This window comes from Adiantum capillus-veneris, chromosome 18 (genome assembly GCF_014529385.1).
Source record: "Adiantum capillus-veneris isolate H3 chromosome 18, ASM1452938v2, whole genome shotgun sequence".
Taxonomy (NCBI): Eukaryota; Viridiplantae; Streptophyta; class Polypodiopsida; order Polypodiales; family Pteridaceae; genus Adiantum; species Adiantum capillus-veneris.
The window spans coordinates 149,611,259-149,629,761 of NC_140948.1; the positions used below are offsets into that span (position 1 = coordinate 149,611,259).

The 18,503-nt window shown below is 45.1% G+C and overlaps 1 protein-coding gene across 1 annotated transcript in view; it reads right to left on the minus strand.

The window, feature by feature from the left end:
- Nucleotides 1–17,358, minus strand: part of LOC147436629 (Mitochondrial substrate carrier family protein) — a 66,662-nt gene extending 49,304 nt beyond the window's left edge. Inside the window, exons 1-2 of the mRNA XM_086489472.1 lie at nucleotides 16,446–17,358; nucleotides 16,086–16,204 (exon numbers count right to left, since the gene is read on the minus strand). Of these exons, the coding sequence (XP_086345598.1) occupies nucleotides 16,086–16,204; nucleotides 16,446–17,175 (849 nt within the window). The 5' untranslated portion in view covers nucleotides 17,176–17,358. The remainder of the gene's footprint in view (nucleotides 1–16,085; nucleotides 16,205–16,445) is intronic.
- Between the last annotated feature and the right edge of the window lie 1,145 nt (nucleotides 17,359–18,503).

Sequence of the window (18,503 nt, forward strand, 5' to 3'; positions counted from 1 at the left end):
AAGGGCCCCCCTCTCTATGGCGAGAGAGGTCTATGCTATTGATTGCACAAATTTGGTACAATGGTCTAGATGCAACGGACTTGCCGACGATGTCGACAACAATGATGACGACCACGAGACAGGCTGAAATCTGAAAATCTGCTAGCTGCTGAATTCTGACACTATGTCGGTGAGGACGGCGATGGCGACGATGCGCTGAAAACACACATGCTGAAATCTGTGAACAGCGGGCTGAAACTGAAAACGCTGGCTGATCTGACCGTGCGGCTAGGATCTGCAGCGGGTAGGTGAGATCTGTGAGGTCTGGGGCTGATCTTGCGGAGTCTAAGTGCTGAAAACTAGAACCACTGATGTGCTTGGGCTGAACTGTTACCAAGAATCTGCAAACGCTGATGCTATCTGCAAGAATGCAAAAACGCCAGGCTGAATCTAGGATATGCAAAAATGTCAGGCTGATCTGGGGATCTGCAAAACACCAAGGATGAAACTGCTGTAGAAAAATGCTAGGCCTGATCTGCTGCCAAAACGCTGTCTTGATCTGTTGTTGGCTTGAACCGCTAGGTCACTTGCCGGTCTTGCTGAGAAGGTGCATTGTAAGTTGGTGAACTCCTGCTGCCTCTTCTGCCAGATAGTGCTAGCGCTAGGTTTCTTTTGTAGAGCTTAGCAAATTTGCCCTACCCAATTTCCCAACAAAGTCACTTATTAATAATAAGTGAAAAATGGATAAAATAGGGAAAATGGGTTCTGTGCATTGTTAAATGTTCATGATGGATACTGACTGTAATGTTGATGATCATGTTGTGTGCAACATGAGGATATGCAACTACTCAGTGTCTGGAGATGCACAGCCTGCACACAGGCTCACAAAGGTGCCAGAACACTTCCTAAGCTGACCTGAACCCTACACCTGAAGTAGCTTGTCCACATGCACATAGGGTTAGATGTGCACGTGACATCCCCTCCTTTTCAAAGTGAGGTACTGGTAGCGAACTGTATGGCGTCGAGGGAGATCGCCAACAACGTTTGGAATCTTGGGAAGGACTCTTCGTCGGCCCACCCTGTTGCATGGGTCGTACGATACTTGAACTTCATGAAGGTCTGCAAGGCTTGCTTCTTTGGGCTGCGTCAAAAGCAACACAAAGGGATCTGAGGCTGCGTCAATGGTCCAATTGCGTCTATGGACGTAGGTCCACCTTCTTCAAGAATCTCCGAGAAGGAAAAATCCTGAAACCACTTCCAACACAAAATCATGAACATACCCATTCCATGTAGAGTAACTAAAAAAATACTATTCCTCCTAAATGACTATGCATGCAATTGAGATGAACCAAGTGACTGAATGTCAAACCGTTCACCAAAAACACACAAAAAATGGGGTCAAAACTTGACTTTCTGATCTAAATCTATCAATTGTGGCAAAGCACAATGGAAATGCCGATGCTTGATGGTCAATATTTCTTGTGCTCTTTCTAAGACTCTGTCATGCTAAGGAAGAGACATGGAATGTGAATTCCTTGAATGCGAACTTTTCTTCTTTTCGATAGTGATCCGTCCGTGCTGTCACAAAGTGATGACGTGGCTACCAACAGCAGAAACCCTAAAATTCCTGTAAACCCTAATTTCTGCCAGAAACCCTAATTTCTGGAAACCCTAACTGCTGGCTGAAACCCTAAAGTGGCTGGAAACCCTAAAACAAGCACCAAATGCCACGTGGCAGCAGTGTACGGACTTCCGGGTTTTTCGGGACTGAAAAAAGCAACAGCCAGCGACGCTATTTTTCTTGCTTTTCTCCACGCAATATGTGTGAGAGAGAGAGAGAGAGAGAAGGATACTTGCTTTATTTTTTAGAAAGCCACAGAGAGAGAGAGAGAGAGAGAGAGAGAGAGAGAGAGATTGCTTTTGAACTGAAAGCTTTTGAGGCTCTGCTTTTGGGCATCCCTTGTAATCTTTAAATACGCGGTGAGGGGCTCACTTCTCAGAGCATCTGGACGCAGTGTCTGAGAGTGAAACCCTAACCGCTCTTTGTACTTTGACATTGATTTAATACATAAAGAAATATCGAAAGGGGCGGCAATCATTGGGGAACGGAACTCCGCCGGACTAGTGCAAATCTATTGTGATCTGTGAATTGTTTTGAAGTGGTTATTTGGTGCTGTCACGAATGATTCTGGACTTGGAGTGTCCGGAAATCCGATCCCCAATTTTTTTTTTCCGTAGCACCTATGGCTTCACGCAAGGATCAGTCGACTCCCTCTGCATCTGGAGATGCGGGCATGGATCACAACGAAGATTCCGGCAGAGAGTATGGCCCGCCTCGGTCTACTCAGGCGGAGCGACGAGAGATGGAGCGTCGTCAATTGATCGGCGATGCAACAAAGATGATGCTCAATTTTGCGAAGGACCCAAAATTTGGCAGAAAACCACTACACCACCCCCGAAACCCGCTCTCAAGAAACCCTTTGCTCACAAGAAATATTCAGAGAAGTTAGAAGAGGTGGTTGATGCACGGATTGCTCAGCTTTTTGATGCGCAAAAGAAAGCCAAAAAGCACGGCAAAAAGCAAGAGAAAGGCGCTGACTTCCCGGGTTATTTGGGTCGTCAATCAACATTTGACAAAGCAAAGAAACAGAAGAAGCGTGTTCACTTTGAAAGAGTACCCAATTCTTCTTTGTTCTTCTTACAGTTCTTCTAGCTCTTCATATTTGAGTGAAGAAGACAGAACGAAGCAAGAAACAAGAAAAAGGCAAAGAAGGCTAATCTCGCCCAAAGTCTGACAGTTCTACTGAGGACTCGTCTACAGACAGTTCAAACTCCGATGACGGAAACTTTTATGCGAAGAAGAAGAATTTTTATAAAGCCAACCAATATGACTTTCTGGAAGATACAAGCAAGAAATTCCGAGAGTTTAAGGAAGGTGGACAGTCCATCAAATTGGACACTTTTTCAAGATACTTAGATGCTTCGAAGGCTTTGTCTTTTATACAGCAGTTTGACATCGCTTTCGCAGGAGGACGCTACTCAGAGCACTCCAAGATTCAAAGAGTTGCCTCTTACTTGTAAGGGGAATGCTCGCACTTGGTGGTCCACGCTTCTTTTAAACAAAACTGCGCCAGTTAAATGGCTGAAATTTAAGAAGCTTTTTATTTCTTCTTGGTTGACGTAAGAGTATGAACGAGATATACGAGCTGCTTGGAACCATCTTCGGATGACCAAGAAAGATACAATAAATGCTTACTGTGAGAGATTCTGGAGCTCTTTTCTACCCGCCTCTTCATTCAAGAAGATCTCGTTCAGAGAACAGATTGAGCGGTTCACCTTGGTCTACCTACAGAGATCCGAGATCACTGCTTGGAGCAGAAGTCGGCTTCTATTCAAGAGTTGATGAGTCATGCGAAGCGGGGCTTTGCCATCCACTCTGGCAGTCTGACCTACCCCACAGATGAGGCCATGACACAACGAGCCGAACAGAAAGTAGAAAGAAAAAGAGTAACCCAGAGAAAAAGGATGCACGATCCAAGCTTATTCCTCAGGAGCGATCTCGATTAATCAAGGAGGGGAAGTGCTTTGGATGCGGGGAACATGGACATATCTCCGCGAAGTGCCCTAAAAAGGCACAGAAAGAACAAAATGATAAGGACGACGACAGGCCTGAGAGTTTGAGAGCAGCTGAGGAACGTGGACGAAAAGGCAAGATGAAAACAGGACTGGTTCCAGATTGTGTGGGTACCGATCCCGACACCATGGACGAGAGTACAGAACTTTGCCGAGCTTGGGGCAAAGTGAAAGATCAAGAGGCCCTGATCTTCTTTGATGGAGGAGCCAAGGCCAACTTCATTTCATCGGAATTGGCGGCGCGGCTCGAGATCACTCCCGATCGGATGGGACCACTTGCGGAGACAGTTCTAGCAGCACCCGGCAGGGAAATAGCCATTACACTTGTCATTGGCAAACTTCAGTTGCATTGTCGGGGATAATTGGGGCATGAGGACTTCTTCATAATGCCTTTGGAGGGTTGTGATGTTCTCTTAGGAATTCCCTGGTACCACAAGAACGCCGTGGTCGACTATCAGGTGAGGAAAGCGACTTTGACTACAGAGAAGGGCAGAACAATTGTACTTGATATTAAACTGAAGGGTGAGTCTGTCCCTATTGTATCAGCTTCGGCCATTTCAAAATTAATGAATCCAATCTGTTTGTTTACTCGATCTTTATGAAAGAATTGAGCGGTAAACGTCCGGTGACAGCAGAGCCATTTTCAGCCCTAGCGTTTTTTATTTGCAGATCAGCCCCAGCGTTTTGCAGATTTACCGCGACCGAATATCAAGAACTACCAGCGTTTTCAGTTTTCAGCCCTTAGACACCGCAGATCAAGTCCCGAACATCGCAGATCTCGCCTTCCCGCAGCAGTTCCTCACCGCACGATCAGTTTCCGCAAGGTTTACAGTTTCAGCCCGAAAAATGCTGATTTCAGCATCTGTGTTTTCAGCGCGGCGGCGTCGCATCGTCGCCATCGACATCGTCATCGACATAGAGTCAGAATTCAGCAGATAAAGATTTGCAGATTTCAGCCCTTAGAGTTTCCAGATTTCAGCCCATCTCGTCGTCGTCGACATCGTCGGCAAGTCCAAGCATAGAGATTTGTGCAATCATAAGTAGACCACTCTCGCCATAGAGAGTGGGGCCTTCGGAGGAGGGTTTTACCAAGTCTTTGGTGTCGTATTCTCTTCTCTATCTCTCAGTCTCATGCACCTTCATTCACAGTGTTCACCAACTTTGTTTGTATCCATTGCACTCTCTCACTAAAGGAACGGAAGGCTCTCCCTTCCGTAAGTAAAAGGAACCTTGAGCACAATTCGGAACACTCATCTTGAGCAAAGTTCAAACATTCATTCCACTGCACCTTACAAATCCGCATACATCCGTCCTCATTCATGAGTGAATCGTGCTCAACATACAATATGGCATGCCTGTGAAAAAGGATCACATAAAGACGCTGACTAAAATACAGGAAACGATCACGAATGAAACACTCGAACAATTCGTGCTGACTAATCATGCGAACACATAATACTTCCTGTGAGGGTTCTTTGGACCTAGGCTCGAGAGCCAGGATCGGTTCTTCGTGTTTGATCTTCCTGTGGGGGTTCTGTGGACCTCGACTCGAGAGCCAAGATCGGTTCTTCGTGATTGATCGAATCTGCAATGAAGTTAGCTTCACTAGAGAAAGTATCAACTAACACATCATCCTTGTGAACAATCACGTCTTGATCATACAAATCATTATGCTTGTGAGAAATCACATCTTGATCATGCAAATCATCATGCTTGTCATTATCATTCAAATCATCATGCTTATCATCATGCAAATTCTATGTATCATGCTTTGGAGAAGAAGAGACTGAGAGAGTCTCCTTTTCCAGAATCTCTTCCATTTGTGCCTACACTTGAGAAAAGAGTCACAACAACTCTTGCATGTGTCGAACTTGCTCATGCTCACACTCTATGGCTGCATTTCTTTCTGCTTCTCTTTCTGCTTTTCTTTCTGCGTGTCTGCGATCCATTTCTGCCATTCTTTCTACTCTTCGTGCTTCGCGTTCTAACTTCCTGTCCATAAACATCTGCTCCAACTCCTCCATAGGAGTTAGTGCAATCCTTGGCATAGATGGGGAAGGGGGAGGGTCGAAAAATCCTCCTAGTGAGGAAAATTCTTCCTCGCCTCTCTCATGCTCATCACCTCCAAGCGAAGTATCCATTCCGCTTCGAGTGATGACCATCCACTGAAGTCAAGGGTTCTCATGGGTTCTTGAGGTCTTGGGTTCTTAAGTTCACAAGGAACTTGGGTTCTTGTGGGTCTTGGTTCTTGGGTTCTTGGGGGTCTTGAGATTCTTGAGTTCTTGAGGTTCTTCTTTCGCTTGCAATCTGTGTTAGAGAAGGATCTTCTCTTCACCCGAGTTCTGCTCTTATCCGCAGGCGCACCCCTTGGCGGCCTTGCTGTCACGATTGTGACTATATTAACAGCAATACATCTACTCCTAGTTGCAGATACGCGAAGTGCCATGCCAAGGAGGACCCCTGCGCTTGGATGGTCACACCCCTTCACCCAAAGGACGTGTCTCTTCACCAAAAGCCACACTCCTTCGACGATTGGTCACACCCCTTTGCTCTACGGGTGCGACTCTTCGCCCAATGGTTGCAGCTCTTCGCCGAAAGGATGTGTCTTTACGTCTAAAGTCGCGTCTCTTCACCAAGAGACGTGTCTTTTCATTTATGTTTCTTCGTCTCCTATATAAGGAGCCCTTGTATCACACATTCAAGAAATCAAACACAGAGTCTATTAAGTCTTGTCTCGAGTACAGTTCAAGTTTCTTAAGTCTTAATCATGAGTTTAAGTACTTAATAGAGGATTAGTACCTAGAATCCTCACAGTGGTATCAGAGCAAAAAAAACTTCCCGGGCCTTTGGACTTGGCGTCTACCTAGCCTCGCCGTTGCTGACCCTACCCGCGACACTCACCTCGTGTGTTGTATGGCCGCAGAGGAAAGATGGTGTACTTCTACTACGCGTATGAGGTAACTTAAATTTATATTGTTCCAATTATATACATAAAGGATACAGGACAGAACACAGATGTGTGTGGTGTACCCGGTGACGGTCTGGAAAGTCCCTACGGGAGGCCTCTTCACGTGCCTCTTCACCAAATTGCACCCCTTCATGCAAAAGGGCACCTAGCCGGCATGTGGCCACCCTTTACCCAATGATCGCACCCCTTTGCCTACAAGGGACACACGTACATACACCCTTGGTTGTTGGAACGCTAAATTCAGAGCCTGATCCCTGGTGCCTTTTCACCTCGAACGGACACTCCCTTGTGAAGAGTTGCATCCATTTGCACACTGCTTCAATTTGCTGAAATCGCTGGCTGCTGAAAATGTCAGCGATGGGCTGAAATTATTGAAACGCTGGGCTGTGTGCAGCGCTGGAATAACATTACGAGTGGGTTTTCACACAAATCGCTGGCTGGGCTGGGCTGCGCTGCTGAAATTTCTCTACGTAAAACAAAAATCAGGCAACGTGACCTTTACAAAGATGCCCCAAATTTATTGAAACCTCAAGTGGCCGGCCACACTTGACCGGCCTCCCCCAAATTAATCCAAATTTTTAACCCCATGTGAAAACACCCATATTTAAAAAATATAAAAAAACTCCATGTGAAAGCCTCTTCACGTAAACTTACCTTTATAAAAATACGTTGCGTCTCCCTTGCTCTGCTCTGTGTGCACCTACTGTGCAAGATATTTCGCACACATGGCCGACGCGAACCACTACGCAGATTTTTCCCGATGAAATTTTGCGGGTAAATTTCCGTACTCAGAGCCAGAAGTAATACTTATTCCCGATACTCCAGAACCCGAACAATTGGCAACACCCGAACCAAAGGTTATTATTATTCCGGATTCTCCAGTTCCAATTCCCAGAATCTGTTCCCGACCCAGAACTTACACCTATTCGAGAATTCCTTTTGAGGCGTAACCATGCCGAATTCTCAGGACGGAGGTGGTCAATCTGACGATGCCCTTACCCTTATTAAGGAGCAGATGGCCACACTTTCCATAAGCCTCGCATCACTTCACACTCGCTTGGATGAGATGCACACGGAAAACACTTCTCGAAGTCAACCTGCTGTTTCTCGAACTACAAATGCAGCATCTTCAACACCTTCTTCCGAAGCTTCAGTGGACGAACCAAACGAACCAGACCCAACTGAAGAGGTAGACAATCGCGAACTTCAATTACTTTACAAAATTTTTAATGCTGCACAGAAGAAGAAGCTTGATGTTAAACTGCCAGAACCATACACTGGTCGCCGCGACAAGCGCGTGCTGGACCAATGGCTGTTCAAAATGGAGATCTACTTATCGAACACGGACTTGGTCGAGAGTAAAAAAGTTGCACTTGCTAGTTCTCTACTCAAAGACAGCATTTCTTTGGTGGCAACGACGGGTTGCTGATGGTAAACACACACCTTCTTGGGATAAATTCCGGCGTGCTATTCGCAAGGCGTTCGAACCTGCCAATGCGGATTTTCATGCCCGGTCCTCTCTTCGCCGCCTGAGCCAGACAGGTTCCTTGGCCGCGTACATCGCAGAGTTCCAAAGACTAACTCTGGAGATAGAGACCCTTAGTCCCTCTGATAAACTTCACACCTTTATCGACGGACTCGAACCCAACCTGAAGGACGATGTGCACAAATACAACCCTACCACTTTGGATGCTGCAATTGCCTATGTGGAGCGTCTTGGCGATAATCAACGCCCTACACGGAATTTTCTCCCTGGTAACAGATCTTCAAATAGCGCTCGCTTTTCATAGCGCGATCGCAGAGACAGCTATAGCCAAAATCAGCAACATCAGTCTCCGTTCAGACAGCAAGCAACGCAACCTTATTCAACTTCAAGGTTCTATTCTCAAGATCGACAATCTGAAAGCAGATCTTCTTCACATGTTCCTCCACTTGATCGTGGTAAAGGACGTGATTTTTCTCAAGATCGGCATTCCAATACTCAGTAAGGCTCTTCGTCAAATGATTCTTCGACTTCAAAGAAGGAAGGATTATGTACAATTTGCAGTGGTGACCATAGATGGTATCAATGTCCAAAGAGACCAAATCCGTCTAATTTAAAAAGAAATTCCAACGCGGAAACATCATCGAACTCTGAACAACCAGATTCTGCTAAGGATAAAGGAAAATCTGTGGTCAATATAATTCGTGTCTCAGAGGATACGAGTATTCTTATGAAGCATGCTCAGTGCAATTCTTCAGTTTTGGAGCCTCTCTCAAAGCAAGTTTTGAGCCTTCTTGGACTACTCAATGGTCGCTCCATCAATATTTTGGTGGACAGCGGATGCTCGAATAATTTCGTCAGCACTCAGATAGTTCAACAGCTTGGCTTACCAACTCAGAAGACATCTCACTTATATGATGTGGAATTAGCAGATGGATCAATTTTGACTTGTGATCAGACAGTTGCAGTTCAAGATTCAAACTTATGCAGATCAACTGGATTTTGAAGTCATGCCTTTATCTTATTACGACATGATTCTCGATCAACATTGTTTATTCCAATATGATCCAGCAATTAGCTTTTGAGGACATACTATCAATTTGTTCAAAAATGAACGTGAATTGACTTTACACGGGCTTTCTCATGCGGAAAGAGTGATTCAAACCTCACGTGTACTAGTCAAACAGCATGATACAGTGGATTATGAAGAGAATATGATTTCCGATGCAAATGCAGATATTATTATTGATGAATTTTTGAATTCATTAACTTCTCCCGAATCAATTGATGAAGACAAAGATAAAGATATAGTTGCAGATTCCGAGTCTAAAGACGACTATGCTTTCTTTGATTTTTTACTGGATGATGATATGCCAATTACAAATCATGAAGTTACAGTTTCAGAAGATGATTCTGAAGAATTTTGGGATTCATTATTGGAAGATGATTACAATCTCAAGCCAAAATCCTCTCCAGAGATTACTAAAGTTGAAGTTAACCCATCTGAAGAGTACCTTGAGAAGATTTCCTCTTCCCCAAATATTTCACAATTATTGGAAGATTTTGAACCAAAAATCTTACGTCGCATGAAGAATTTTGAAGATCAATCTCTTGTTGCAGTCAACCTGATTATGCCAGATTCCTCTTCAAAGTCTTTGAACAATGCAATGACATGGGATTTAGCAATCAAAGTTTCGCAAGAAGCAAAGGTTAAAGACAAAGACTTCAGATAACTCAAAGACTGAAGATTTTCGAAGATTCAATGCTTTTCCAGAGTTCTATCAACATCAGAAGTCATTTCTTTGACACGGGCTCTCATTTTAAATGGGAGGGAATGTCACGATTGTGACTATGTTAACAGCAATACATCTACTCCTAGTTGCAGATATGCGAAGTGCCATGCCAAGGAGGACCCCTGCGCTTGGATGGTCACACCCCTTCACCCAAAGGACGTGTCTCTTCGCCAAAAGCCACACTCCTTCGACGATTGGTCACACCCCTTCGCTCTACGAGTGCGACTCTTCGCCCAATGGTTGCAGCTCTTCGCCGAAAGGATGTGTCTTTACGTCTAAAGTCGTGTCTCTTCACCAAGAGACGTGTCTTTTCATTTATGTCTCTTCATCTCCTATATAAGGAGCCCTTGTATCACACATTCAAGCAATCAAACACAGAGTCTATTAAGTCTTGTCTCGAGTACAGTTCAAGTTTCTTAAGTCTTAATCATGAGTTTAAGTACTTAATAGAGGATTAATCCTCACACTTGCGCTCACACCAAGGTTGCTTTTTCCCACCTCACGTCGATTGGCCGGCCGCTAAGTGCACGGTCCGCTCTCAATGAGTGAAAAGAGGCACAAGGGGAGGCTGGAGAAGCCCTTCTTTCTTGGGTTTCCTGACACTCTTCAAAAACATGATTAGGAATCGACACGCCCAAGAGGACTTGGGTTACGTGAGACCTCAATACGCAAAAAAAATTATGTGGTTCTTGTGGTTCTTTCCTTGAGTGATACAGAACACTGCCAAAGCTCTGATACCAATGTAAGGTGCAGCGGAATGAATGTTGAACTTTGCTAAAGATGAGTGCTCCGAACTGTGCTCAAGGTTCCTTTTACTTATGGAAGGGACACCCTTCCGTTCTTGATGAGAGAGAGCAATGGACACAAACAAAGTGAGTGGACACTGTGAATGAAGGTGCTAAAACTGAGAGATAGAGAGAGAAGAGAATACGACACCAGAATGTTGTCAAACCCTCCTCCGAAGGCCCCACTCTCTATGGCGAGAGTGGTCTACTTATGATTGCACAAATCTCTACAATGCTTGGACTTGGCGACGATGTCGACGACGATGAGACGGGCTGAAATCTGAAAGTGCTAATGGCTGAAATCTGCAAATCTTTATCTGCTGAATTCTGACTCTGTGTCGGTGACAATGTCGATGGCGACGATGCGACAACGACGGGCTGAAAATGCAGATGCTGAAATCTGCATTTTCCGGGCTGAAACTGTAAACCTTGCGGAAACTGACCGTGCGGCGAGGACCTGCTGCAGGAAGGTGAGATCTGCGAGGTTCGGGACTTGATCTGCGGTGTCTAAGGGCTGAAAACTGAAAACGCTGATGGTTCTTGAGGTTCCGTCGCGGAGAATCTGCAAAACGCTGAGGTATAATGCAGAAGCAAAAACGCTAGGGCTGAAAATTTGTTGTTGTCGCCGGTTGTTCTGCAAATGCAAAACGCTAGGCTGATCTGCTGTGTCTTGACGACACCCGGGCTGATCTGTTGTGCACAAATCGCCAAGGCTGATCTGATGCAAAAACGCTAGGTCTTCTGTGGAGAAAACGCCAGAGTAGTCGCGGGCGTTGGTCTTGCTGAGAAGTTGCCTGTTGCTGAGTTGCCTGTTGAGCAATGGTGCTCCTGCTGCATCTTCTGCCAGAAAGTGCTAACTTTGCTTTGCTTATATATTAACTTAGCACAATTGCCCTACCTACTTTCCAACAAAAGTCACTTAAAAATAATAAGTGAAAAATGTCAAAAATAGGAAAAATAGGTTAAATGCAGTGAAAAATTCCCCTGAAGGATCTTGATGGATTCTGATGGGAATGCTTATGATCATGCTGTGTGCAACCGGAGGATATGCATCTACACTAAGTGCCTGGGTATGCACGGTCTACGAACAGACTCACAAAAGTGCCAGAACACTTCTAATCTAGACTGACTGGACTTACTGGATCCTTGTCGTGATGTAGCTTGTCCACAACACTTAGGGTTGGATGTGTCACGTGACATGTATCCTCCTATAATTCCTTGTGCGGCTTTTTCATCCGGGGTTAGCTTAGGTTTAGCAGGTGTGTTAGCTTTACCCTTAGATTCATTTTGTGAGTTCTTTTCCGAAGGACTAGAGAAAGATTGGCTAGAAGAGTTACCATTCTTACCGTTCTTACCGTTCCGAGGGTTCTGAGGAGTCTGAGAGGTACTTTGAGAAGACTTGTTCTCCTTAGGCTTTCCCTTATTGTGCTTCATCTCCTCTGCGAGAGTTGGATCGAGTACTTCAACATCATACTTGATATGCTCGTCCAATCCATAAAGGAATGCCTCTTTGTGCTCATCATCCGATTTGCGTAATTGGGTGCCGAGCTGCAAAAGACGATTAGAGATAGACATAACTGGCATACCATTTTGCTTGAGACTGCGCCAATCGTCTCTCAACCGTGCTAGGTACTGAGGTGGCATAAACCGCGCCTTGAGCTTGTCTTGGAAGTCGGCCCAATTGAAGGGAAGGGGCGCCCCTTCTTCGGCTTCCTCTAGGTGGCGGTCAACAGTGCCTCTTGCCATGCGTGGTACCAATTAATGGCCTCACCGGCAAGGTACATGGCTGCCGTCAAAACCTTGCTAATCCCTGTCTTCTTAGTTGTCGCAAAATAAGCATTAAATTGATGCAACCAAGAATAAATAGCACTAGCATCCATCTTACCGTCATACTAAATGTCAACTTCTCTGTGATGGGGTTGTTGGAGTCCGAATCTCTACTTGTGCTACCTGATGTGTTGGGGTATAAAGCCCAATGTGGTCGCCCAGGTAAGTGGGCGGGCCGCCAGGTATGTACACATATTCTTTTGTTAAAACCTAATAAGAACTCACTATGCTCTACACATTACAGTAGAGCGAGTTCACCATATCGTCGTGTTCTTCTTCTCGCACTCTCTCGCGCGTCACACTTCCGCTCATACTCCTTCATGATGAACTGCCAACATCTTTGACCGGCTCGGGCTTTGAGGTGAGTAAATGAGGCTTTGAGGTGATGGGGTTGTTGGAGTCCGAATCTCTGCTTGTGCTACCTGATGAACTGCCAACATCTTTGACCGGCTCGGGCTTTGAGATGCGTTAATCTCTCTGCACCTCACGCTCTAACTCCAAGGCCGCTCGTCTTTCTTCGGCCGCCAAGCGTGCTTGCTCGCGCTCACGCTCCCAAGGCTAACCGTCTTTCTTCGCGCTCGCAATCCAAGATTGCCTTTCTTTCCTCGATCGCCAAGCACGCTTGATCATGCTAGATCCAAGGCTGCCTTTCTTTCTTAGCGTTTGTGATCCAAAGCGGCGCGTTGCGCTTCTTGTTGTAACATCATGTCCATCATTGTCTTGACCAAAGCCTCCATAGGATTTGGTGGAAACCGTGGCGTAGATGGGGAAGAGGGAGAGTCGGAAAAACCTCCTAGTGGGGAAAATTCTTCTTCGCCACCTCCATGCTCATCACCGCCACACAAAGTATCCATTCCGCTTCCAGTGATGATCATACACTGAGATCTTGAGTACTTAAGTTCACGAGGAACTTGGGTTCTTGGGTTCTTGGGGTTCTTGGGTTCTTGAGGTTCTTGAGTTCTTGAGTTCTTGAGTTCTTTAAGTTCTTGAGTTCTTGATGGTCTTGAAGTTCTGTAGCTTGCAATCGGTGTTTCAGAAGGCTTTTCTCTTACCAGAGCTCTACTCTTCCCTGCAGGCGCACCTCTTGGCAGCCTTGCACTCACACCATAGTTGCTTTTTCCCACCTCACGTCGATTGGCCGGCCGCTAAGTGCATGGTCCGCTCTCAATGAGTGAAAAGAGGAACGAGGGGAGGCCGGACAAGCCCTTCTTTCTTGGGTTTCCTGTCACTCTTCAAAAACATGATTAGGAATCGGTAGGCCCAAGTGGACTTGGGTTACGTGCGACCGCAACAAGCAAAAAATTTCTTGTGGTTCTTTCCTTGAGTGATACAAAACACTGCCAAAGCTCTGATACCAATGTAATGTGCAACGGAAGTGAATGTTGAACCTTGCTCAAGATGAGTGCTCCAAATTGTGCTCAAGGGTTCCTTTTACTTACGGAAGGGAGAGCCTTCCGTTCCTTTGGTGAGAGAGTGCAATGATCACAAACAAAGTGAATGACACTATGAATGAAGGTGTTGAGACACACAGAGAGAGAGAGAGGAATACGACACCAGACTGTTGTCAAACCCTCCTTCAAGGGTCCCCCTCTCTATGGCGAGAGAGATCTATGCTATTGATTGCACAAATCTGGTACAATGGTCTAGATGCAATGGGCTTGCCGACGATGTCGACGACAATGATGATGACAACGAGACCGGCTGAAATCTGAAAACGCTAGGGGCTGAAATCTGAAACTCTACTAACTGCTGAATTCTGACACTGTGTCGGCGAGGATGGCGATGGCGACGACGCGATGATGATGCGCTGAAAACGCACATGCTGAAATCTGCAAACAGCGGGCTGAAACTGAAAGCGTTGGCTGATCTGACCGTGCGGCGAGGATCTACTCTGCGGGTAGGTGAGATCTCCGAGGTTTGGGGCTGATCTTGCAGAGTCTAAGTGCTAAAAACTGGACAAGCTGATGTGCTTGGGCTGAACTGTCGCCAGGAATCTGCAAATGCTGATGCTATCTGCAAGAATGCAAAAACGCCAGGCTGAATCTGGAATATGCAAAATCACCAGGCTGATCTGGGGATCTGCAAAACGCCATGGCTGAAACTGTTGTAGAAAAACGCTAGGCCTGATCTACTACCACAACGATGGTCTTGATCTGTTGTTGGTTGGAAACGCTAGATCACCTGCCTGTCTTGCTGAGAAGGTGCACTGTAAGTTGGTAAACTCCTGTTGCCTCTTCTGCCAGATAGTGCTAGCGCTAGGTTTCTTTTATAGAGCTTAGCAAATTTTCCCTACCCAGTTTTTCAACAAAGTCACTTATTAATAATAAGTGAAAAATAGAAAAAATAGGAAAAATGGGTTCAGTGCAATGTTAAATGTTCATGATGGATATTGGCTATAATGCTGATGATCATGTTGTGTGCAACCAGAGGATATGTAACTACTCTAAGTGCTTGGACATGCACGGCCTGCGCACAGGCTCACAAAGGTACCAGAACACTTCTAAGCTGACCTGAACCCTACACCTAAAGTAGCTTGTCAACATGCACATGTGCATGTGACATCCTACAACGTTAAAACTCTCTTCTTCTTCTTTTATCTCTCTCTCTCTCTCTCTCTCTCTCTCTCTCTCTCTCTCTCTCTCACACACACACACTTTTCCCAAACATAGACACACACATAAACCCGTACACGATACATGAATGCACAAGCCATGGGGTCTTCTCCTTTCATCCCGAGTTGACCAACTCCTCATCTCCCCCCTTTTTTGACTCTCTCTTTACAATATAACTTCAAAAGCCTCCACCGACCAAAAAAAAATGGATAGGCTCAGTGGCACCATCAACCACAACAAGAAGCTCATGGATGGTAATGTTAAGGTCATTCTCACGAGACTTTCCAAGATCAAGAAGGGAATGGAACAATGGCGCCAAGACAAGGATGGAAAAGGGATCACACTAGAGAAGGCGGCCATGGAAGACGCCATAACAATCTTGAAGAGCACAATTTAAGAGTAGATTGATCTCCTCAAAGGTGGCGTAGCCTCTCTTTGCGATCGAATCACACATGAAGAAGGCAAGATCACCGTTGAAACCAAAGATGCTCTCAAGGAGGAGCTAACCAAAGCTCTCACCAAGAGCATTGTTCAGAAGCTAGAAGCCACCAAATAAGGTTGGGTAGAGGTAGTCAAGAAACATTAAGATGGAGGCCAAAGTAGAAGCTAAAATAGAGAAGCTCTTACTTGTGCATACCACCGTTGAGGAAGAGAAGATGCGGCATGCCCAGCGCCTTGACATACATGTGACCGATATTTGAAGAGAAAAAGGATTCCACTCACAAAATGGATGGACAGAGAGCTGGCAAAGACCTTACTAAGAAGAGGGCTCTAATGTTTTAGCATGTGCCAAGAAGGATTCAAAAAGCTTCACAGCAACCATTCAAATGTGAAAAAGTTTCTAAAGGGGTTTTCTTGTTAGCCCTCGAGTTTCAAGCATTCAAGCCATTGCTGAAGCACCCATTACCTGCAATCAAAATGCTAATTCTGGGCAACTGAATTCCCTTGTGAACAACATAGAAAACATTTTCATGACCTTACAAAACCATGTGTCAAGTATCTTACTTTCGGTAAATGTGGAAGCAACGCTGCCTTTACTGATTCATATGTAAAGGTATAAATTGCTGAAATTGGGGCAGATGAAGCAAGGTTACTCCCAAGTCCTCTGTAAAGACCAAAGAAACCTGAACAACCACAAACCTTCAGGTTAAGTTGCTACCATCGAACGTTTGTCACACTCAAAATGTTCAGCAACAATGCCTAAAGAGCTTGATGGGGTCTTCAGCATCATGAAAACCTTGAGGTCTACAAATTTTGCACAGTACATACTCAAGCACAGAAATCTGGCAAATATACAATCATAAACTTCAAATGAACAATCAAGACCTAAACCGTATATAAGCATATGGAGGAGCAGATGCACACCTCTTTCGGATACGATTGCAAGAAGCGTGCGGAGAACTGATCTGTTACCACAACTTTGAGACTGTATTACAGTTTTCACAGTATCTATGGGATGCAGGCAAAGGCTCACACACATTCCAGACACTCCTCCAGCAACAGCATTGCGTTCAAAGAAGAGAAACTGCTTAGGAGTCCCTTTAGATTCTTCAGCTGAAGCAAGGAGGTGACTGTGCTGGATGTCAGGATGACACTTTGTCTCCTTGCATGTTAAGGGAAGATCTAGACCATTTCTACTTTTAAGACTGTATCTTTGCAAAGAATTCGCTTTCTGTGATGAAGATGGAACATCTTTGCCTGCTGCATGTGACAATTCTGAGAGTTTGTGCTTGGTTGATGGCACAATGGAGCGTCCTAAAACGTAATCCATCCCGGACTTGATGCTTTCCCATCCCTTTAATGACTTGCTAGAAGGCCTTGCAGATGCACCTTCCACAAAAACCATAGACAGGCCTATGGCAGGCTCTCTGCCTGATGCAACATTGCTACTACGCTCTTCAAAAGCTACACTTTCTGCCACAAGTCCAGCATTGAGCCAGCGGAAGCTCACTTCACCATTACAAGCGCAGAGATCTGCTGCAGGTGTTCCCTTCGATAAAATCCGGGGAGCTCTTTGGAAGGGGGCTGTAGTTGAGAGCTTTCGATGCTCTGAGGCACGAAGATCTTCATGTCGCTCCGGAGATAGTAAATACATAACAGTGCACTCAAAAGCGAAGATGCAGAAGCAGCTCCTGAATCCATGCCTTCATCGCCCTGCCTGCGTCATTTCCCTTGCGCAGGTGGCAGCTCTCTCTCGAGACGACGGTGACGAACGAGTTGGCGAGCGCTCGAGCATATGTGCACGAGGCCAAAACATAATTGAAGAAAAAGAGAGAACGACATTGCAACAAGAAGACTCTCACCCACATCATTTTTTGGAGGAATCAAAAACATTGCTGAGCGAGAAAGTTTTCTGTCAATTTTACAAATTGAAAGGAAATAACTTTCTTTTATCTAAAATAGAAAGTTTCTTAAAAATTATAACCGCTCTCTTATCTCCCTCTCTCATTGCGTGTCGAAGGCTCTCTCTCTCTCTCTCTCTCTCTCACACACACACACACACACATGTGGTTCAGCTTGTAGTGTAGGCTACCTCACATCTTTTCCCTCTCTCTCTCTCTCTCTCTCTCTCTCTCTCTCTCTCTTTGGGTTGTAGTGTTGCTCCGATGTATCTCTCCCACTCTGCCACAATGACGCTACTCTGCCCATCTCGACCATTGTGAGTGACGGGGGCGCAGTCGTTGGCCTTTCAAATTGCCACATCAATGGTTGTTTGATAAGGTTAGAATATTAAACTCTAACCTTATCGTCTGCCCGACTTAAAAAAAATTAAACTTAGTAAGATTTGCCATTAGGCACTACAAACGATAAGGTTAGAATTTAATATAGTAGGTGGTATCATTTGGTTTTTATTGTAAAAAATGAGGAATCTGAAAAGATTCCATTCGTGTTTATTTGAGAGAGAGAGAGAGAGAGAGATTCCAGGTGTGCACAATTTTCTATTATTAGTGTACATGCTACTAATTATAGATGAGAGACGACTGAAGGTGATGACAGTTTTGTAACGAGGCGGGCAGAGGCAACGAATGTGACAAGCATAGTTTTAGGGTTATGCGATAGAGTCGGTCTCATATGACAAAGGCAAAGAAGGCTTCTCTCTTTTTCACAACCATTGTGGAAAATGATCCAAGATCTCCTAAGTGTGGAGATAGCAACACAACCACCCAACCAACGACATTGGAAACCACGATCATGGCATACTTGGTATCATTGCAAGAGACCGTAAACAAACAAAGCGAAGACTTACGAGCACTTGCAATGGAGAATGGCACACTAAGGATACTTGTGGTTGAAAATAAAAATCTCAAAAGGACACTTGAGATGTAAACAACACGTTTGATGCAACTTAAAGAGGAAATCAAGGAATGTAAATGCTCTCTTGTGGACTTGAATGCTTTGAAGGAGCGGATGAGCAAAGTAGAG